The sequence below is a fragment of the Linepithema humile genome, chromosome 1, assembly GCF_040581485.1.
Source record: "Linepithema humile isolate Giens D197 chromosome 1, Lhum_UNIL_v1.0, whole genome shotgun sequence".
NCBI lineage: Eukaryota > Metazoa > Arthropoda > Insecta > Hymenoptera > Formicidae > Linepithema > Linepithema humile.
Genome location: NC_090128.1, coordinates 15,428,066 through 15,452,229, shown reverse-complemented (window position 1 = coordinate 15,452,229; position 24,164 = coordinate 15,428,066). Strand labels below are relative to the sequence as shown.

The window sequence follows — 24,164 nt, the reverse complement described above, 5'->3', positions numbered from 1 at the left end:
AAGAGGCGATTACAAAGGCGCTGAAGATAGGGGTGGCTTTAGACAATATCGGCGTTTCACAAGAAGCGAGGGGTTGATGTTATGTTGGATGAGAATGGCCAATGTAATATTGTGATGTGAGAGCAGAAGAAAAAATTATTTGTACACTGGTTATAGAGGTATCCGTCCTTTTATTCGTTAATGATGTTGAAGGTACTTTTCGAAGTCTAAAATATTAACATAGCTTGGTAAACAAAATGTTAACATTATATGCTATATGGTAGTATGAGCAGATATGAATACAAATTGATACACTTTTTAAATAGATAATTTTTGATACATTTTTAAGCAATTGGATAGAATTAATAGACAATAGAATGATCTATATTTGTTAAACGTAAAATTAAAAAATTATATATATAGTATTAGGCTCCAATGATAATTATCAATTGTACATGTCAATACAACATAAACAAATTATAAAACTTGAACATTAATTGCAAAATGCGTGCATTATTATTGAACCATTACTGGCGTTTTACACCATTTAATAATGGTTAATTATGTTACTTTCAACAATGCGTACATTTTCGAACAAATTTGCGGTTGCTCAATTTTTTATCTTATATCTTTAAGAATGTAATCTTTAATGATACGTGCATTTTGCAATTAATGTTCAAGTTTTATAATTTGTTTATGTTGTATTGACAACCGAGAAAAGCCTAATGCGAGACAGAAACGTCTATTGATATTATATTTTGTTCATAATAAATTAGCACGTTGAACCAGCCACGGCTTTTTTTACATTTTTTTAACTTGATTAAAAAATTATATATGTCATGGCTATGTCTTTGATAAACTTTTATTCTTTTATTCTTAACTTTTATTCTTAAAATAAAAACTTTATTAATAATTTAAATATTGATTTTATCACACAATATTTATTATTTCTATTCATTATGTATTTGTTAGTACTATTTTATTGATTATATTCAATCATATAATATAATATATATAAATAGATGAATATATCTTAATTTTGTTTTTCTATGAAAATTTTTAATTATAATACATTATCAAACAAAAATTTTATAATTTTTAATAATTTAGATTATATAAAATAATTGCATTTGTACACATTTGCATTGCAACAATACCCAATAAACATTAGGACATCATATGTACGTCCTATGTACATATATACATATATGTATATTGTATATTCTACGTATATACAAAGAATGTGAAAAGTATATAAAGCGCATATCCTATGTATGTAAAATAATTACCATATGTATGTACATAGAATGTCCACAGTACATACATAAGTATATTCCAAAGATATGCAATGTATATTCGTGGTATATACATGGGGTATATTCCGAGGATGTGCAATACACATTCGTGGCATGTACATGAGGTACATTCTATGTATGTACATAGTATATACAGTACGTTTTTTTTCACATTATGGATATTCCATGTATATAGGATATTGAATGTTTACTGGGTAATAAACAATTTTCATTTATTTGGATATTTATCTACCCCATTTTTGAACAATCAGTTTATCTAATTCCCTGTGTTGGGATTCAGATATTAAACTAATTGAAAAAGTTATTACATCTTCAATATTATTACCCGCCTTTTGCAAGTTTTATATAATTCTCATGATTAAAACTTAAATACGAGATAGATAGCGCATAATGCGTCACATAGCGGCAAGCGAACAAACTAATGACTAATTCTATGTATATCCATACGATATTTTATGTATATCCATAAATGTACCTACATCAGCGTATATCGTATGTATGTACGTTACATGTATATACATGGAATGTACACGAGGTATATTCTATGTATATACAGGCAGCGATCTCGTTCGAATATACATTCTATGTATATCTTAAGATATCTGTAAGATATCTTATGTATATCCACAAATGTATTTACATCAGCGTATATTATATGTATGTACATAATATATACAGTATATTTTTTTTCACATTATAGATATTTTATGTATATACATAGGATATCGAATGTTTACTGGGATAGAGATTTGATTTTCTCTTTTTTGGTGGATACAAAAATTTAAAAAAAAGTTATACAATGCGCAAAACAATATTTCAGGATTCTACATTTTATTTCTTAATAAATCATCAGATAACGAGATAGATTGTACAATAATTATCGCGAGTAATACGTCCACAAACAAGTGAAAGTTTGAGTAACTTAACTTTCCGAGGTGCCACTTCTGCATGGCCCTTCATGATGCAAACGTAAAAAGAACGGAGGGTTATTGTGCAGGCAAGACTCAGCCAATTAACGAGCAGAACCCTCATTTAAAGTCTTTCCTTTCTTTTACATTGAATTTTTCCTATTTATTGTCTATCTGTTCATCAAAGGGTGGCATTTTTTTCTTCGTTTCGGCACTTCTTCTTGCGCCTCGGCGGCGACGATAGTACAGCTTGAATAATCGATACTTCCAGCACTTCTTCGCCACTGCACACGCACGGCTATCGGCGTCTGCAAAACCTAATTGCGCAGTGTTCCGAGAACAAAGGAATTAGTGGTTCTTTATGACAAGCAACACCTACAATTACGAGGCAAATATCCCTTTTCAAAGCAAACCCTTTTTTTTTAGTTTTAGATTTGCATTAATTGCAGTGTATTTATCTTCAATTACGCGAAACAAATTGCAAAAATAAAAGAAAAATATTAATTAAATAAAATCTTTTTTGATTGGAATAATTGCAATTAATATATGTATGTTTCTCCTTTCCCACACAATATGTTTGTCTTAACGACGTTCTGTAGACGTCTTTTTTATTACGTCTTTAAAACATTACCTAAAGACGATGTACAGACGTCTGACGGATCTTTTGTAAGAAAGGTTTACTAAAAAGCCTCATAAAGTCGTCTGCTATGGCAATTCTAGAAGAGATGCATAACCCACAATTTTATTCAGTCATCATTATGTCTAATTTAGACCAGAGGATGATCCTACTTGTGGAGTGGATAGTTTGACCCAAAAAATTTTTTTTTAATTGATAACAAAATGAGTCACGTAAAATCATCCTCCGGTCTAGACAGGGCATTAATTGCAGAGTGCTTGAATAAGACATTGTAAAACGAAGGGTTTCAAGGAATCCAAGTTGATGAGACGATGGACTGTCAAGTAATAATAATAAGGTGATAAAAGGTAATTTGAAACTATAGTTTATATTTTATAATAATAACTTTTTAACCAATATATGTCTCTTATGCTCTGTTTGACGTTGCTAAATTAGATTAATCATTTCAATCAACCGGGTCGAAAATGACATTCTTAATCCAAGGTAATCATTGTTTTTTAAATTAATTACTATTTTAATATAAAATATATAAAATTTAATATAAAATATATAAAATTATAAATAAGGGTAAATTGAAATTATAATTTATACTCTATAATGATAATAATAATTTTGAAACCTATAATTTTATTGCAGTATGCTTAAACCCAGTGAGCTAAATATTATGAATGTGCTAGCAGTATGGCAGCAAAAACGCAGCGAACGAGCAGAAACAAAATCGAGCATGATCTGTCGTCACGATGTAAAAAAATTTGTACAACGAAAATGCTAAAAACCCGATAAGTATTTAATTTTTAATATATATCTTATATATCTGTGGCTTGGTGCAAGAAGTGACAATGTCAATATTCATCAACTTGAGATATGTCTAGTTAAAAAATTTTTTAGTTTATAATTAAATAACTTGATGTATAAATGGAAGCTGTTACCTTCATTTTTATTTACATTAGATTTTGACATTACCATTTCTCGCACACAATATACAAGAGTTTTCAAACACATTTCCAGTCTTGGCTCATTTTAGCAGAAATTTGATATTGGCACTTCTTGTACCAAGTCATAGATATATATTATATATGTAATAATATTATGAAATACTGTACTTATACTTATATTATATACAGCGTGTTTCATTTTAATCTAGCCAGGCGAATATTTCAAACGCTGAGTTTAGAGAAAAATGTTTCAGACAAAAGTTGTAGGGTTCGGAGAGGGACACAAGATGGTGGGCTTGAGTTTTTGATGAAGGTAAAATTGAAGGTCATATAAAGGTCAACTTTGTTTTTTAATAAAATGTAGTATTTTTTATTGCATATTCTGAAAGAACATAAAATTCTGCATTAAAATTGTCTGACACGTTTTTCATGAAAATCCATAATTTTTTAGGAAATTTAGCAAATTTAGCAACCCCGAAAGTAAGAGGCAAGGGGACTCACGTAAATCAAGCACCCCGATGGAATCAGATTTTTGTCACGTCCACGCCGTTGATTCCGGGTAACTCTAAGAACGAGAAATGTTCATAAACAAGTACAAATTGATGCATGATTCTCTTTACGAAAAACAAACATTTTTTCTTTAATTGCTAAATTTCCTCAAAAATTATGGATTTTCATGAAAAACGTATCAGACAATTTTAATGCAGAATTTTATGTTCTTTCAGAATATGCAATAAAAAATACTACATTTCATTTAAAAAAACAAAGTGTACCTTTATATGACCTGCAATTTTACCTTCATCAAAAACTCAAGCCCAACATCTTGTGCCCCCCTCTAAACTCTACAACTTTTGTCTGAAACATTTTGTTCTAAACTCAATAGCGTTTGAAATATTTGCCTGGCTAGATTAAAATAAAACACCCTGTATACAGATAATACAGATTTTCACCCTGTATACAGGGTGTTTCAGATCAAACGCAGGTCCTTGAAGGAGTGGTTAGATCTCGATAACGTGAGTAAAAAATGTCCGTACAAGAAAATTGTGAGGTCAATAGTTTTTGAATAAAATGCATTTGAAGTTAACCAATCACGGGGTTCGCATTTCGCGCCGTCAGAAGAATTTATTTCTTATACATAAGCAATTGTTTAAAACAATTGAGTTTTATTTTAATGTTTACTAATATGATAGTGTTAATAATAATTTTTATACAATATGTAATTGATGTGGCAGAATGTATTGCAAACGAGAATGATTCATGCCGCGCTGCTCCTGACGGCGCGAAATGCGAACCCCGTGATTGGTTAACTTCAAATGCATTTTATTCAAAAACTATTGATCTCACAATTTTCTTGTACCGACATTTTTTACTCACGTTATCGAGATCTATCCACCCCTTCAAGGACCTGCGTTTGATCTGAAACACCTTGTATAATATCATTCATTAAATAGATGTATTTAATGACATTATTACGTATAATTTAATGCTATTATTATGTCCCGGTAAAAAATTTCTCATATATAATCATGTAGCATTTAATAGAGTTATACAATATTTTACATAATTGTGTAAAAATATGTATAATTATACATGACGTAATATAAAACGTTATATATATATATATATATATATATAAATGGAGCGACTGCAGTATAGAATTACATGTAAGTACTTTTTATACATACTTATATATAATGTCCACAATATTTTATATATAATTATATATGAATCTCTGTTAGTCTAATATATGATTATGTATAAGTCTTGCATCATGTATAAACATATATAAGTAAAAAGCAAATTTCAGATATAGTCATACGCAATTGTATATGATTTTGTATAAACGAGACATTCTGGCTAATTGTGTCACTTTTTCCTTAATTTCACTTAATGCCTTGATTTAGAAATATTTTACTTTTCTAAAAGATTCTATATCTTTTTCTTATCGCGCGCGTGCATGCAAGAGAGGAATATAAACAAAATAAAATAAAAAAACACTATTTTACATTTATAAGAGATATATGTTATTTATTGCATTTCTAAATAATATGAAAAAAAAAAATAACATGAGATATAAATACATTTTATGAGTGATATAAATAGTTCGAAAATTAGTGCTTGGGGTATTTAAAGAAGAGATTTTTAAGAAAGGACCTCATCAAGTCACTCTTACTGCCTATACAGCACAGAACATTGCAATTATTAGGTCCTTGAATAAGTTCTCGCTGTTTCTTAAAAGATGGCGTAGCGGCACTCTGTGCATGGAATTTCGTACGGAAACGCATCAGCTAAGTAGTACTATATGTAACCTCAAATTCTAGTAGATACAGTTTACCACAGTGTCAACCACGTGTTTAATTACCTATTGCGAAAATGTCTACTTTTGTGCCAAATAAAGTGTTTTTGCGGGGAATTTTATTGCACTGCTTTATTCAAAAGAAATCTGCAGCTGAAGCACACAGAATTCTTGTTGAAACATATGGTGACAATGCTCTGTCGAATACGACATGCAGAGACTGGTTTAGGCGCTTTAAAAATAATGACTTTGACCTTGAAGATAAAGAACGTTCTGGAGCACCGACAAAGTTTGAAGACGAAGAAACCTAATGAAACTATCACGGGAGCTCGCTATCGACTTCAGATGATGCGTTTGAGTCGAGCTCTAAAAGAAAAGCGGCCACTATACGGGCAGAGACACGACAAAGTCATTTTGTTACATGACAATGCTCGGCCACATGTGGCAAAACCAGTCAAAACTTACCTGGAAACGCTTCAATGGGAAGTTCTACCTCACCCGCCGTATTCACCGGACATAGCCCCCTCGGATTACCACTTGTTTCGGTCGATGGCGCATGGTTTGAGCGAGCAGCGCTTCCATTCTTTCGAAGAAACCGAAAAATGGGTCGATTCATGGATTGCGTCAAAAGATGAATCGTTTTTTCGACGGGGGATTCAATTACTGCCAGAAAGATGGGAGAAAGTGGTCTCTAATGATGGACAATACTTTGAGTAAAGTTATTGTAAGCCTTATATTTTAAATTAATGTTTTTTTTTAACAAAAAAAACAGCGAGAACTTATTCAAGGTCCTAATACATTGCAGCAATGTTACAATCTTGCAAGTTGCAATGTAATATTGTTGAGACATTATTGCAACCTGTAATTGTAATATTTCATGAGAATGTGACAGCAACATTCCAATAACATTGCAATAGCAATATTCGGTAATCGCTAGTTCGTTCGTTTACCGCTATGCGACGCGCGTTGCAAAATCTATCTCGTATTTAAGTTTTAGTCATGATGATTATATGAAACTTGCAAAGAGTGGCTAGTAAGATTAAAGACATAGTAATTATTTTTATCAGTTTAATTTTTTTGATACGACCTCAACACAGGGAATTCAGATATTGAACTGATTGTTCAAAAATCAGACAGATAAATGTCCGAATAAATAAAAATATATGCAACATTATTCTAAGATTGCAATAACAATGCATTATTGCAAATTTATTACATTGCAATATTACTGTAATATTTCGTTACAATCTTCCTAAAAGCGGACATTTTAACGTTGCTGCAATCCCACAGCAATGATGCAACAACATTTTGCAGTAAATTTGCAATATTGCAACATTGCGATGAAAGATTGATGCAATGTGTATGCAATCTTTGTGTGCTGTATGGGTATATATATATATACCGGGTGTTTCAGGCCACCTATCCCACCCTTTTAAAACGTAGGGATGTGCTTGTACAAAAAAATAGCTCAGACAAAATTTGCATGATTTCGAGGGATCTATCTGATGGTGACTTTGACTTTGACCTCGCAGTTGATTTTCAAGGTCATTTGAACGTCAGAGTTATTTTTTTAAATGGAAATCCCTATTTTTGATTCCAAAATCTAATAGCTGGTGTCAAGAGCTTTTCAAAACACTATAATGAAGTTATTTTTCATTAAGTACTTTTTGAGTTATGAGGCTTGTAAATTACAGTATTTTGACATAAAATACAAAATATCTTGTAAAACATTCAATTTTTGGGAATTTTACCTTAATACTTTTATGCATAAAATAATGAGACGAATCAATTGGTATAAAGAAAACACATAGTTGCTTTCAAGAAAAAGTATGCAGTTGCATGTTGCAAATTACATATTTTTTCTTGAAAACAACTATGTGTTTTCTTTATACCAATTGATTCGTCTCATTATTTTATGCATAAAAGTATTAAGGTAAAATTCCCAAAAATTGAATGTTTTACAAGATATTTTGTATTTTATGTCAAAATACTGTAACTTACAAGCCTCATAACTCAAAAAGTACTTAATGAAAAATAACTTCATTATAGTGTTTTGAAAAGCTCTTGACACCAGCTATTAGATTTTGGAATCAAAAATAGGGGTTTCCATTTAAAAAAATAACTCTGACCTTCAAATGACCTTAAAAATCAACTGCGAGGTCAAAGTCAAGGTCACCATTAGATAGATCCCTCGAAATCATGCAAATTTCGTCTGAGCCATTTTTTTGTACAAGCACATCCCTACGTTTTAAAAGGGTGGGACGGGTGATCTGAAACACCCGGTATATATATATATATGTATATATGATGTGATGTATGTATGATTATGTACTTTATGTTTGCACAATAAAAACACAACAAAATAAAACAAGAAAATGTATATTTACTCATACACCCCATACAGCACACAAAGATTGCATACACATTGCATCCATCTTTCATCGCTATGTTGCAATATTGCAAATTCACTGCAAAATGTTGTTGCATCATTGCTGTGGGATTGCAGCAACGTTAAAATGTCCGCTTTTAGGAAGATTGTAACGAAATATTACAGTAATATTGCAATGTAATGAATTTGCAATAATGCATTGTTATTGCAATCTTAGAATAATGTTGCATATATTTTTATTTATTCGGACATTTATCTGTTCGATTTTTGAACAATCAGTTTAATATCTGAATTCCCTGTGTTGAGGTCGTATCAGAAAAATTAAACTAATAAAAATAATTATTATGTCTTTAATCTTACTAGCCACTCTTTGCAAGTTTCATATAATCATCATGACTAAAACTTAAATACGAGATAGATTTTGCAACGCGCGTCGCATAGCGGTAAACGAACGAACTAGCTATTACCCAATATTGCTATTGCAATGTTATTGGAATGTTGCTGTCACATTCTCATTAAATATTTCAATTACAGGTGGCAATAATGTCTCAACAATATTACATTGCAACTTGTAATTGGAATGTTGCTGTCACATTCTCATTAAATATTTCAATTACAGGTGGCAATAATGTCTCAACAATATTACATTGCAACTTGCAAGATTGTAACATTGCTGCAATGTAATTGCAATGTTCTGTGCTGTATGGGACACCTTTATATAATCATATATAAATATATATATATTCATATTCATTTATATATAGGTGAATCTATTTATGTATGGACAAATTCGGTATATAATTTTGTATAATTAGATATGTACTATTTTTGTCTAATTATGTATGAGAAATTTTTTACCGGGTCTCCTCCATTATTTATTTAAAAAAGTGACAAATAAGTAGTATTACAAATATACATATGTATATTTGGACTTTATATTTTAACAATATATCTTAATATAGTTTATATAAGAAGTATTATATAAAAGTATTATGTTTAAAAGTGTTATGTAAAGAAATATTAATAATAAAATATTAATAACAAGTTTAAAAATATTCTATTCTAAAATAATTACTCAAGTAGCAAATGATCGTCATCTGATGTTGTTTTATCATTATAATTAGTTATTATATAATATAATAACCAATTATGACGATAAAAAGCATCAGATGATGATCATTTGCTACTTGAGTATAAAATCATCATATTAATAAAACGTTTGTCTTAAGGGCATCTTAAAATAAATCTCACAGACGTTTTATAAGACAAATCAAGAGACATCTCGAAAACGTTTTTAAATCGTCGAAAATTGTTGCATAAGACGTCTCATAGACGTTTTAAATACGTCTTTTTGACAGTTTCGTAAGACGTCTGAGTGATTTTAAGATGTCTTTCAGACGAACATAAGACGACATAATGTTGTGTGGGTTTATTAAAAAATATGAAAATAAAAAATGATTAAATCTCACAGAATTTATGTAGATATTGTAGACGATAAAATTAATATTTGTACAAATATTTAAATTATAGCATAAAGTTTATAAGATATGAGAAAGTTTTAATTGAAAATATCCCAACAAATACAGGTATATAATTATTACATTGTCATAATATAACAGAATATAACACATAACATGTACGTTACATGTACACAGAATAGTTTTAATTTTCCACTCGCCCAATATTACAATTATATCATATAAATATAATGCGGTACTAAAATGTTATATAACTGTTATTTGACTAGTTACCGTATAGTTGTACTTCTTGGTATGCATTAATATATGTCGTGCACGACGATAATTTATAAAAAAACATATGCGTAATGTGAGTCGGCTTGTTAGAGAATTCTTTTCGGTACATTAGTCGATTTGTTACAAAGTCTTTCGGCACGCGCTTTGCTACCATTAATCGAGTCGAATATAAAATTCGGTGTCGCGTAGTGATCGCGCTCAGTAGTCTCGAGTGAGTCTCAGTTGCGCACAGAATAAATCGGACACAGCAAGTTGAATGAATCGGACACAGTGTCAATCGGACACAATAGAAAACGGACACAAGATGGTTGCAATCGGACACATAACAATCGGACACATTGCCAATCGGACACAGTAACAAATGGACACACGATAATGGTAATCGGACACATAACAATCGGACACAATAAGAAACGGACACACTGTGGTTGGAATCGGAGACAGTGACAATCAGACACAATGGTAATCGGGCACAGTGGCAATCAGACACATTGAAAATCGGACACAATAGAAAACGGACACACGATGGTTGCAATTGGACACATGATAATCGGACACAACAGGAAACAGACACACGGTAGTTGCAATCGGACACATGCTCCGTGAGTTTTCTTAACCCTAAAAACGTTACTATAACAACTTTAATCTGTTGGTTTTTGGATTGTTGAACATTGAATTTGTATTAAACCTCGCTTTGTGTAGAAACTCTTAAACCCATGTTGAACCTCGCTTTGTTGGAAATTTCACGCGTAGGCGGCGGAGGACTTCGCCCCGTAGGGGTGAAGTCTCTCCCCCGCGTAAAACAAATAACAAATCCTACTCAGGTTATACCTAACAAGATAAACCTAACAAGGTTAACCAAGGTTCACAAAGTTGTAACGTTTTTAGGGTTAGGAAAACTCACGGAGCATGTGTTCGATTCTAACCACAGTGTGTCCGTTTCTTATTGTGTCCGATTGTTATGTGTCCGATAGCAACCATCGTGTGTCCATTTGTTACTGTGTCCGATTGTTATGTGTCCGATTGCAACCATCTTGTGTCCGTTTTCTATTGTGTCCGATTGACACTGTGTCCGATTCATTCAACTTGCTGTGTTCAATTTATTCTGTGCGCGACTGGAACTTTCCCGTAGTCTCTAAATCGCCAAAGCATTCGGATCTGTTTACAAGCGACTCAATTTTTACGAAGGCTCAGGACATACAGTATAGTCCCAAGGCGTTGCCCAGCGACTCAGGACCGTTTAGGTCCCTAGGCGTTGTCGCATTTCATAAATCGAGATCAATAATTATAAAGTTTGTTTGAGTTAAAAACTGTTGGTGAATAAACGATTAATTTGTGTTGATCTCTAATAAACGTTATCATTACCACGAAAGGATTATTATTATTTGAAAACGCGAAAACGCAATTCGGATATTAAGGTTATCCGTAGTTGAGAACACTTCTATTATGTTACTATCTTGAAATAAATGCAAATCTCACGAATAACAAGTCTGTGAATGAGATCTAAACAAAATAGAATAAAATTTTTCTGTAAATACATACTTTATTTGATTTCTCTTAGAATTAATTCAAGAATTTGATATTCTTGAGAATATTATTTATTATAGGATAGTAATAGTTAAAATTTTAAATGTAAATATACATATTATAAAAAACTATCAAATTTAAAAAGATTTACGATAATAAAGAAATCAAATCGTAATTTTTTTTCAATTAATGTACGTTTATTTATTCAAGCATTCTTATAGAAGATATTAGGTAAAAGATACCCAGACAACACGTATGTTTTAAAGACGTCTTTCTGACAGTTTCATAAAGCCAGTGTCACACTACGTATTGCGGACGCGGATCGGATTGGGATTGCGGATTGCGGATCGGAATTCAGCCAATCAAACTCTTATGCCTCGTCTTGATTGGCTGATATCCGATCCGCGACGAGGCATAAGAGTCTTGATTGGCTGAATTCCGATCCGCGATCCGCAATCCCAATCCGATCCGCGTCCGCAATATGTAGTGTGACACGGGCTTAAGACGTTTTAGCGATTTTAAGACGTCATTAAAACGTCTTTAAGACGTCATAACGTTGTCTGAGTAGCCTAATGTCACTTATAGAGGGTAAGCCCGTGCGAACTCTATCTCTAAAAAAGAATAGTTCCAGTATCTAGCTTAAATTCTGAAAATCTCGTCGGTGCGGACTGTTACTTAAAAATTGACAGTCTTAACACTTACTTGATTTCATCTTTGAGAGTTTAAGCCAGTACGAACTCTGTCTCCAAAAGAGGACAGTCCCAGCACCCACTAGCTTAAATTCTCATAAACTTTGTCAGTGTGGACTCTGCCATTTAAAAATTGATAGTCCCAGTATTCACCGGCGAGATTTCCAAAGAACTCTTTGATTAATTCATAGTACGTCATACTTTACAAGCGAGCTCTAAAATATGTAGTTTAAATTATAAATTTGATAAGTAAGAAAATTGTAGTACGCAGATTAAAAAAAGAAAACAAAAGTTAATTACAAATTTGAATCTCTACTACATTTAAAGTCTATTAATGTAAAACCTTGATCTCCCAGCAAACACAGATATATAACAACTATATTGCAACAATAAAACAGAATGTAACATGTAATGTAACATGTATGTTACATGTAATACAATTGTTAGTTGTAATTTCCCACTCACAGGCTTGTTGCAGTTCTATCACATAAATATAACGCGGTACTAAAATGCCACGTAACTGTTATATAAAATAGATATATCATGCAAATAACATGCAATATAGTTGTTATAAAACTGTTATTAGATTTGTTATTGAATAATTACATTCTTATTAGGTTAGGAATTAAATTAGGTTATTAGCCTGTAAAAAATGCAAATCTCAGAAATAACAGATCCGTGAATTAATTCTAAGCAAAACTAAATAAAATATTTTTGTGAATTAATATTTCATTTAGTTTTGCTTAGAATTAATTCAAAGTTCTGTTATTTCTGAAAGTTGCATTTATTACAGGCTAATAACCAAAAGCTATAATAGAAAAATCAAATCATAATTTGAAAAATATTTTATTTTACAATGTTTTTTTTTATTTTACATCAGTTTTATATTATATAATATGTACATTAAAGAGGATTGCAACATGTAACATTTTTTCACTAATTTAGCTTAAAGTTAACAGTAATTCTAGCATTAAGAAAAACATTTATGCACTTAAGATTATTTATATGTGACAAATAACTTTCGAATATAACATAATTGGAGGCCAATGCGGACTTTATCTCCAAAAAGAGATAGTCCCAGCACTCACTGGCTTAGATTCTAAAAATCTCGTCAGTGCGGACTCTGTCATTTTAAAATTGGCAGTCCCAGCACCCACCGACGTAATTGGAAACCAATGCCCTCATCAAGTTTAAGCCAATGCGAACTGTATCAGGCAATTGATTTGTTATCTTACTTATAAATTTATTAAATAATAATTCTTCAACTATTAATAATCATTTCAATTAAAGAACGTAATGAATAACACTAACCTCTAAAGGACGGGAAGCCGATATATATATTACTATGACATATACCTCAAAGTTTTAAATTGAAAACTTTAGAAATCGTTCGAAAACCATCCCCGTCCTCTAAGGGTTAAGACCAATAAGCATGAAAAAAAAATTAAGACCGATGAATAGGTTCAAACCAATTGACCAATAATTTTTAACCAATTAAAATAATTAATTACATTTATAAACAAAAAAAGATTAAGACCGATAAACAGGTTTAAACCAATTGACCAATAATAATTTTTAACCATTAAAAAAAAATTACATTTATAAACGAATTCGACGATTTAGTTTACCCCGCAGTATACAAAAAAGTTCGATGAGGCCAACATCTCTCGTAGAGCTTTGATAGTCATACTTCTGACTACTCCACACGTGTGTTTACTCCATTTCCTTCTCCTTAGCCTTATCGCTTCTTTCCTTTCGCTGCTTGGCAAAGCGAAACCATTCGCTGGCGATATTATCAAATTCAGTCTCTGTAAGACTGAACTGCGATGTTATTTCTCCTGCAAAAATTAAACACAATACATTAATGAAAACATTTAGAAATTTTTATTTATAAGTTTAAGAATATATATTAACATACCTTTTAGAATATTTATCACCTTTAAGTTAGAAATGCGAAAATTATTTCGTAACCCTTTCCAAGAACATTGCATCGCACATTCATTACTGAAGATTTTCTTCAGATTTCGATGTATGCTGTCCTTCGGATTATTTCCGCCGGTTTTTAAGATAAATTGTCTCTGTAACACAACAATGTTTATATACAAATTAAAATTTTAATATTATGAGATTAAACAATTAATAATAAAATTTATAAACTTACAAATTGCACTGCTATCTCCTTCGTACGTAATAATACCTTGTCAAATTCCTGTACAGCATCAATTGTTGTAAAAGGTAAGAATTCTTTCATTATTTCACAATCTTGATGTAGATCCGAAGCTCTTTGTGGATAGGATGTTTTTACAACATCCTCAAGTTTTTTTAAACGTTGTTTGACTTCTTTATGCGAAAGATTTAATACGGCTAGCATTCTTAATATTTGCTGTAGCATTTCTGCAAAATAAAATAATATACATAAATATACATAAAAACGTTCACAAATTTTAACATTATAAACAATCTTAAAAATTTACCTGTTATGTTTGAATTATTATATCAGTTTGCAAATCATTAGTATTTTCAAATCCTAAAATATTTTAATAAATCCATTATATATAACAATAAAAATTTATTATGTCAATACTTTATTTATTATTTTTTTCAATAACGTACCTTCTATTATTATCGGTGTGTTGAGGTCTATATTACTTGCAACATGTGATTCCATTTCTCGTTCTGAAAATGTATTAACGTATTATTTTTTATAATACAATTATTGCGAATTATATATTATTATATGTTATAATTGTTATATGTTAACCTTGTTGTGCAGTTGCTGCCATAGCATAGTCGCTTGCGTTTGATATGGTTGGGATTGCGTTTGATTGTGATTTATTTAATATAGATGCATTTGATACGAATGCATTGGAAATAGATGCATTCGACATAGATGCATTTGATATAGATGCATTAGAATATTCATATTCTAAACTGAGCGTATCAGGATACAAGGGTGATGCTGATATTGCATTCGAATACAAGCGGCTTTCTGTAAATAAAACAATAAATTTTATTTAACATTTATAATTGTGCAAAAAAATCATTTAAGTATTACACTTTAATATTTATGTAATTGAATTATTAATTCAAATATTGATAAACATTAAATTTTCATATAATACATACTTTTTTTATTTGCACATGGGTCAGATTCTTCCTCACTACTGCAACAATTGAAAGGAATATGTTGCCTTTTCCCTCGTCCTAATCTTTCTTCATCTGTTGTTTCATAATTTGCATCTGATGCATTTTTCCGAGCGGATTCAAGAGATGCTGCAATGAAAAAAAGAAAGTATAGTATTTAGTAAAATCGTGAAAATGTTCAAAAATCTAATTTTGTATTATTTATTATGCAATGTAAGATATAAAAATCTTTAAATACTTACTACAATATTTTATAAAGTTCACGTCATATCGTTTCCACGTATTATTTGGATGAGCACAATTTGCTATTAGCGTTGCACAATTGGCTGTCCGTGGTGGCCACCAACATTCACGAACTATATTATTATGTTGAATGAGCCACAATATTGGAATTTCAGAAAAAGTTCCATCCGACAAAAATTTTACTACAGCGTAGTTTGTTTCTTTATTTACTTTGGCCATGATCTTTTAATGTAATCTAAAAAAAAAATAACATATCAATTTATAAGGTCTAGAGAAATAAAAATCTTTTTACTAATTTTATCATATTTTGATTGAGAAGAATTTATTCATAAAATTAATAAAAGTTTCATATTTCCAAATCGTCAGTTTAGGAATAAATAAAGCGACATAATTGGACGATTCTCTATGTTAATAATTTTAATCGAATAATTAAACTTTTTTCCAATTTTAAACTTTATTATATAAATGTTACTAAATCTTTGCTATTTTGTACACTTACCTCAATACCAAATAGTGCCCTTGTACATAAATCCGCTAGATATATTCAGTGTTTATTTGATAAACACGAAAGAATCAATTTTAATTTTGAAAATTTTTTATAGTTCATTATTAACGTTAAAAAACTTCTTAATTCACATTACCTTTATATGAAACATTATAATACATGCAATCAAATTTATTGCATCTAATTTTCAATAATTTACGCTGCAATATATCACGAGTGCAATAAGGATACAGGACAAAATTCAATCTGAGCAGTGAAAAATCTATCTATGCTTTCATAGAGTTTAAACCAGTGCGGACTCTATCTCCAAAAAAAGATAGTCCCAGCACCCACTGGCTTAGACTCTGAAAATCTCGTCAGTGCGGACTCTGCCATTAAAAAATTGACAGTCCCAGCACCCACTGACGTGATTTGAAGCCAAAGCCCTCATAGAGTTTAAACCAGTGCGGACTCTATCTCCAAAAAGAGATAGTCCCAGCACCCACTGGCTTAGACTCTGAAAATCTCGTCAGTGCGGACTCTGTCATTTAAAAATTGGCAGTCCCAGCACCCACCGACGTAATTGGAAGCCAATGCCCTCATCAAGTTTAAGCCAGTGCGGACTCTACCTCCAAAAAGAGATAGTCCCAGCACCCACTGGCTTAAGACTCTGAAAATCTCGTCAGTGCGGACTCTGTCATTTAAAAATTGGCAGTCCCAGCACCCACCGACGTAATTGGAAGCCAATGCCCTCATCAAGTTTAAGCCAGTGCGGACTCTACCTCCAAAAAGAGATAGTCCCAGCACCCACTGGCTTAAGACTCTGAAAATCTCGTCAGTGCGGACTCTGTCATTTAAAAATTGGCAGTCCCAGCACCCACCGACGTAATTGGAAGCCAATGCCCTCATCAAGTTTAAGCCAGTGCGGACTCTACCTCCAAAAAGAGATAGTCCCAGCACCCACTGGCTTAAGACTCTGAAAATCTCGTCAGTGCGGACTCTGTCATTTAAAAATTGGCAGTCCCAGCACCCACCGACGTAATTGGAAGCCAAAGCCCTCATAGAGTGTAAACCAGTGCGGATTGTATCAGACAATTGATTTGTTATTAGAAATCATCCTTATAAATTTATAAATTACAGTTTTTATAAATGTAAGACCAATATAGAAGAAAAAATATTAAAACCAACAAAAACCGATGGAACTTTGACTAATAAAGAAATATTTATTAATGTAAGACCAATATAGAAGAAAAAATATTAAAACCAACAAAAACCGATGGAACTTTGACCAATAAAAAAATATTTATTAATGTAAGACCAATATAGAAGAAAAAATATTAAAACCAACAAAAACCGATGGAACTTTGACCAATGAAGCAATATTTATAAATGTAAGACCAATATGTTGAATAAAAAAAATTCAAGACCAATAATAAGAAAAAAATTTGAGACCAATAAGCATAAAAAAAATTAAGACCAATAAAAACCGATGGACTTTAACCAAATAAGAAATGTTTACAAATAATGGATCAATACGTACAGATCAGTCATTTAAAAAAAATTCAAGATCATAAGCATAAAAAAATAAGAAAACCAAGAAAAACCGATAAACCTTAATCGAAAACAGTGTATTTCTGATTATTTCCGCCGGTTTCTAAGATAAATTGTCTCTGTAACACAACAACCTTGATATATAAATTCAAATTTTAATGTTATTTAAGCATAACAAGAAATAAAGACCATGACCTATATAAGCATAATGAAAAATAAAGACCGATAAAAACCAAAAAACTTTTATTTGATATGGTATTGCAATTAAACAGTATTTTCTGTTGCAGTAAGTAAAAGCGGAATTGTGATGTAAGAGCCTACTTCAGAAAGATTTTTAACTTTCAAACATTTTCTGGTTATTCGTGTTACTGGAATTTTAATAGTATTTGAAGTCGTATTCTTTGCAATTTGAAATATGCCAAGTCTTTCTGAAGGACATGGTGTTGTGAAAAAAGAAGTTGGATTTAAAAAACACTGCGCAAGAACAAATAAAACATTATTTTCTTCAAATATTTCTAAAATAAAAGCCACCGACTTGTTATCTATTAAAACACAATTATCAATTTCATTTATACCAATTTTGAAATTTTGAAATTGTAGATAAGAAATTCTGTTGTTTTTAAAAATAATGATTGGATATTGCATAACGCGGAACGGTTGGATTGGAAGCTGTGATTCTTCGAATATACGATTGGACAACTCTTCTAAAGGTTTTCCGGATTGGTGTAATTTTCGTTTTATTTTCTGCATATAATTTTCGTATTTGAAACAACTAAAATTATCTAAGCAACCAAAGGTTTGTACATCTTTGGCTATATGAAGCAAGTTGTGAACATTATAAGACAGATATTCATCACCGTAGATATTACCAAAATTAGAAACAAACCATATTAACAATGAATTCGCATAATCATTGAATGAAATACATAATTGAGGATCAGCCAATATCCTTACAGCAATGCTAAGAGTAACAAAGTGATTGTAACAATACGGAGATAGCACAGATTTCATAACAATTATACCCGTGTATAACAAAAATTGACGGAATTCCGTTGCCTTCCATCTGTCTACATCATTTAAAGATCTAGGTTTTCTTGAAAATTCGGATGAAATGCAATATTTTATCGCTAATAAATCATGTGAAACGGAATCAACATCACCTGTTACTAATCTGACATCTTTTTTTCCTCTGACCCATAATTGCAACATTCGTTTCATAACACCTAAACAAACAAGATGCATATAATCCAATCCAATTTGCAATACCATGTCAATTGAAAGTCTCTCTAAAATAGAATCACCATTATGATGTTCGGATTGAGTCCGATTTCTAAATGACTGATCTGTACGTAAAGCGTTATTTGTTTCTGGAAAAATCACTCTATTTCGCACAAAATCACCTTCTTGAATGCATTTAGAACATGCAAAATATCCCGTATGACCTTTTGTACATGTAATAAATGATTTTGCTGGAGCATCACATACTATTGCATTTACAATAACTACATATTTTTTATTGGAAACAATTATACCATTTTTGGAAAGTAATACCAATTCATCGACAAAGTTTGCTAAGAAATCATTGCAATTATTTGGTTTGCACATACCGTGATAAACTCCAATTATAACTGGCAACGTATATATATCAATATCTTGAATAGAAATCATTATTGGCCAGAATTGACTACCAGAACTTTTTGAAATTGGCAACCCATCAACATTAATATTAATCTTAATGTTATTATCATTAATAAAATTTGAATACATTTTTATTGATCGTTTCAAACCTGATGCAAGACCAAAATGGATATATTTACCACTGCCCAGCGAAATAAAAGTTGCAGATGTATTGCGTGGTGTTTTAACTAAAACCCTAACATCAGTAGGCAATTCAACGTGACCGTGTTTCCTCAAAATTTGTAGTAATTTGTTTGAAGTATTATGTGATATACAACGCTCAATTATGAATTGTTGTAAATCTTCTGTTAAAGTTGTACCATTATTGCATTCGCTATCTGTTGAAAAACTTTCCTGCAATTCAGAGTTATGCTGAACATTTTCGTTATCTGACAGCAATTGTGCTGATAATTCATTATTTTCGTCTTCATCTTGGGAAATGTTAATTTTAGACGTTTCAACACTATTAATCATAGTTGTTTTTGTATTTGTCATTGCACTAGACGCCTCATCCAATTTAATTAAATGCAAAGTATTATAATTAAGAACTTTATTTAATTCGTGATTTATTAATTGATTCTTTCGCCTTTTGCATAAAAACTGAATATCTTTAGGCATGATGTATTACTATAATAAAAAAATAAAAAAAAATAATAAACAAATATAAAATATATATATATATATATACAATATTTTCAATTATAGATTAGTATAGATTTGTTGTTAGTACTAATATGTCAGTTATTAAATTATACAAAGTATAATTATACAAGTACAAAGTATTTAACTTTTTAGTAACTTTGTAAAAACTTTCTTAACAATTTTTAATTTTCCATTTGCTCTTATAATCTTTGAACATCAAATTTTCAACATAAAAATATTAAAATTGAAATAGATTGCAATTTGCATAAGTTTCAATATATAATTTTGTAAATATTATAAAATATAATCTAATATCGTATCCTAAATATATAATCTAAATATCGTAATTATGAAAAAGTTACTTACCAACAACGGAATTCTAATCGTGTCCCAAAGTCTGCACCGCAGTTAACAGTTGCCAAAAGTTTTAAATTAGTTTACAGCTCGCTGTTTATCGCCACTGTAATACTGAAAAAATTGAAGATAATTATAGCATTTAATCTTATTAATACATAAATTTATAAAGAAATATATAAAAATGCATACGTATTTGACACGCACAATGTGAGAGACGTCTAGCATTTGTTAAAAAAATAACACGTATGAAAAACTTGAATATCAAAACAAAAGCATGTAACACACACGTGTATGCAAATATATACAGAGTGTTCCAGACTTATCGCAATACCCTTGAATGTCAGATTTTGAGATTATTTCTGAGATGAAAATGTAAACATCAAAATTAATGGGTGTTACGATAGATATGGAACATCTTGTGTGTGTGTATTTAAATCAAACGATAAGTATAAATAAGACAATGTAAAATTCTAAATAAAGATGATAAATATTTTTACAGACTCTAGTATTATAAATAACAATTTATCAAGAACCAAAAGATGATAAATCCTAAACAAGACAATGCATTCTTGACACAAAAAGAAAGCTTCATTAAGGGGTATAAACAGGGTAAAATTTTGAAAAAATCGATTTTTCAGGCCATATATGAACAAGAATATCAATATTCCCTGATTTTATTTAAGCAACGCATACGATCAATTTGCTGTCAACGAGGCAAAAACAGCTGTTTAAGGTTACCTCTTGTAAAACAGCCTTAATTATATTATACAAGGCTATAAAAATTTGTATATATACTTGAATATTAATTGCATAAAAATACCATTAAAAAAATTACCTGACTTCATTATATATATATATATAATACTCGCACGCTCCATTATACCGTGTCGTGAAAGGAGAAAAAAAAGTATCATTTACGTATCATTCGATTTACGATCCATTAGTTATTTACGTATCGTACTTTTACGAGGAACTCACGTTTCACGGTATAACGCCGTGTATATAAGAAGATAACGCGATCATAAAGAAAATATTGCTGTCGTTTACAAACCAATTGCAACGAGCTAACTAGACGACGAAAGATTCTTCTCCAATCCATCGATGAATTTGGCACGCTTCTCTTCCACCAACAGTCAGTCGATGTATATGTCTTTCTTGGTGCTGACGTCGATCAATCTTAAGCCGAGCATGGTGTTAGCAGGAGAGAAGTGATCAAACGCCGGTTCGACGACCACCGAGACGAAGTTCTTGTCCAGCACCAAGTCCTTGAACCTCACGCAATCGCCTACCAACCAGTCGTTGTTCATTGATTCTATTCTTATTTATTGTAAAAAAAAAAGAAAGTTATTGCTAAAACTCATTGAAAAAATAATTCAAGTCGAGTTCAATTGTGGGAAGAGCGCTTTTCTCTTACCAACAAGTTTCGCCTTCACTGCCTGATACGGCAATCTTAGGAACTCGCTTTTCAACGGCTGCAGACTACTGTGTTGCACTATCGTCACATCACCGAAGTCACAGAAGTACACAGACACTTCATTATCGCTGATAATATTGGTAACGTATATACCCTGAAAAAAAATCAAGTGAGTTAATTGAAAAACTATTCTTTCTTCGCGTAACTGTAAAATGATGTGTGTATTATCTATATAAATTTATAGATCTATAGACAGAGATGTGCGAGATCGCATACCTGTACCAGTCATTGTTGAATATCCCCGCGTAGAGCATGCCCTTGCTGACAGTTTCCAATGGTAGACCATCGTATGTGATGTAGCACTTTTGCAGATCTTCCATCATTGCCTGGAAAAAGATAAAATTCCGATATAATAATTTATTTTGTTTGACTGCTTAAGCTTCAACATAGGCAAAAAATATATGCCTTTGTACGTACTTTCAGCTCATTCGCATCATTTAATGGTTGCACGTTAAAGTGTCCCGAATGTGCGGCCAACGTTATGTGAACATCAAAGTACTGGCCGATATTCGAAATCGTGGGCGGGTTCAATTTGCCGACAGGCTCGAGAGCACGAGAATTCTTGCGTTCCACGCGTTTCTTGGTCTTGATATTATTGTTGCTGTCTTCGTTGACTCTGCAAATGTAATGATAAAGCGTTTACGATCAAGCTTAAAAACTAAAGAACGCAAGAGCAGTGGAACAGAATACAAAAAAATATGAAACACAAGTCAAATGTAACAGACATATCCCTCTCTAAAAAAAAGGCATATTATTATTTACTTTTGAAGTTTCTTTTCGTTGTCATCGTGACGATTATCAATCGATTTATCTATTGTCAAGTTCGCGTAGATGATTTCATTTATTATCGATCGGTTGTCAGAGATGATTGCATTTGACAGTTTGTAAGAAAAGAAAAAAAGGCGCGCGCTACACGTGCGCACGTATGTCCTAGTTATAAAATATACAATAAAAGACACAACAATAAGACGATGCATTCTTGACACAAAGAGAAAGCTTCATTAAGGGGGACTTCTATCTTGTTAGGCAAAAAAAAATCGTTTCTTTTTTGTATTTTTTAAAAGGCTGGGACTTCGAGAATGTCTCTAAAATGGCACAAAGATACGAATACTTACTTTAATAGCTGGCTGTCCAAGTTCACTGCTTGATTAATGGAGGCCAGTATGTTATTCGGTCCGACTCTTTTAAATATCTCCACCACCGGGATTCCACCGGATGCTATTCTGATGACTTTCGTCAAAAGCAGATCCGTGTCCGAGACTAGCTCGCGGAATCTGGCCACGAGCTTATCGTCGTACATCGTCGCAGTAATGATGTCCAGATAGATTTGTGTTGCCCAGATGCGTCACCTAAGCAGGAAGGATGCAGAATATCTTCTCCAAGAGATGCAGCAAATTGGATTTGTACTGCTCCTTGTATCCCTCGTCGATGAAGAAAACCGTGACGAGTCCGGCCTCGGATTCTATACATTGGACTCGATGCCAATAGTCGTCCTCTTGAACGGTCTAAAAATGGCCGATGATCCTGCTGACACCGAGGTTGATTCCTTCTCATGATTGTAATGCTTCTTCATATCAATCACCAAAGCACGCGTGCGCAAGTGTCGTGTAGCTCTCACGGTCCAATTGCGCGCGTACAAGCAATGCACGCGGCGCAATAAAATGTACGAGCCAATCGCGCGCATAGAAGACAATGCGCGCGCTGTATACCATTAGTACCGTTAAATAACCTAATGTAAATAACGTAATATTAGCTATTTACATTAGAGTCCGTATCCGGTTTCTGCTAATGACTAATAAATCCCGCGTAATTGAAAATAATAAATTAAATTATTGCAGAAACATTATAATACAAATTTCTTTACCAATATCAAAATAATTGTTATATGACAGGTTTCATAACATTAATATAAAATCAATATAACATTTGTTGTATAATATGTTATATTTATGTTACATTACTTCTATTTTTAAATAACGAGAAGCTAACAAAGCAATGTAACAGCTATGAAATAGCTATTATATTGCGTCTAAAAAAGAAATTTATATTAATGTAATATAAATACCGTGTAACATCTGTTACATTACATGTTACTTTCATGTTATGTTGCAGTTAAATTCAGTGTTTGCTGGGCTCATTATGCTATATATAGGACTCTTATT

The 24,164-nt window shown here is 31.6% G+C and overlaps 1 protein-coding gene across 7 annotated transcripts; it reads right to left on the bottom strand.

The window, feature by feature from the left end:
- Positions 1-13,260: 13,260 nt before the first annotated feature.
- On the bottom strand, positions 13,261-24,040 carry LOC136997320 (tudor domain-containing protein 7-like). Of its 7 annotated transcripts, none has more exons than XM_067347960.1 (15): positions 23,118-24,040; positions 22,420-22,618; positions 22,219-22,328; positions 21,943-22,096; positions 21,580-21,845; positions 20,538-20,639; positions 16,317-20,156; positions 15,817-16,052; positions 15,557-15,703; positions 15,192-15,419; positions 15,044-15,106; positions 14,905-14,957; positions 14,592-14,824; positions 14,349-14,508; positions 13,261-14,268 (listed from the first exon to the last, which is right to left on the bottom strand). In XM_067347960.1, the coding sequence occupies exons 1-4, from the start codon at positions 23,300-23,302 to the stop codon at positions 22,027-22,029; spliced, it is 564 nt and encodes a 187-aa protein (XP_067204061.1). In that variant the 5' UTR covers positions 23,303-24,040; the 3' UTR covers positions 13,261-14,268; positions 14,349-14,508; positions 14,592-14,824; positions 14,905-14,957; positions 15,044-15,106; positions 15,192-15,419; positions 15,557-15,703; positions 15,817-16,052; positions 16,317-20,156; positions 20,538-20,639; positions 21,580-21,845; positions 21,943-22,026. The 7 variants fall into 6 exon arrangements, with proteins under 7 accessions (XP_067204061.1, XP_067204062.1, XP_067204063.1 ...); XM_067347961.1 differs by having other exon boundaries at positions 21,580-21,840; XM_067347962.1 differs by having other exon boundaries at positions 21,580-21,813.
- Between the last annotated feature and the right edge of the window lie 124 nt (positions 24,041-24,164).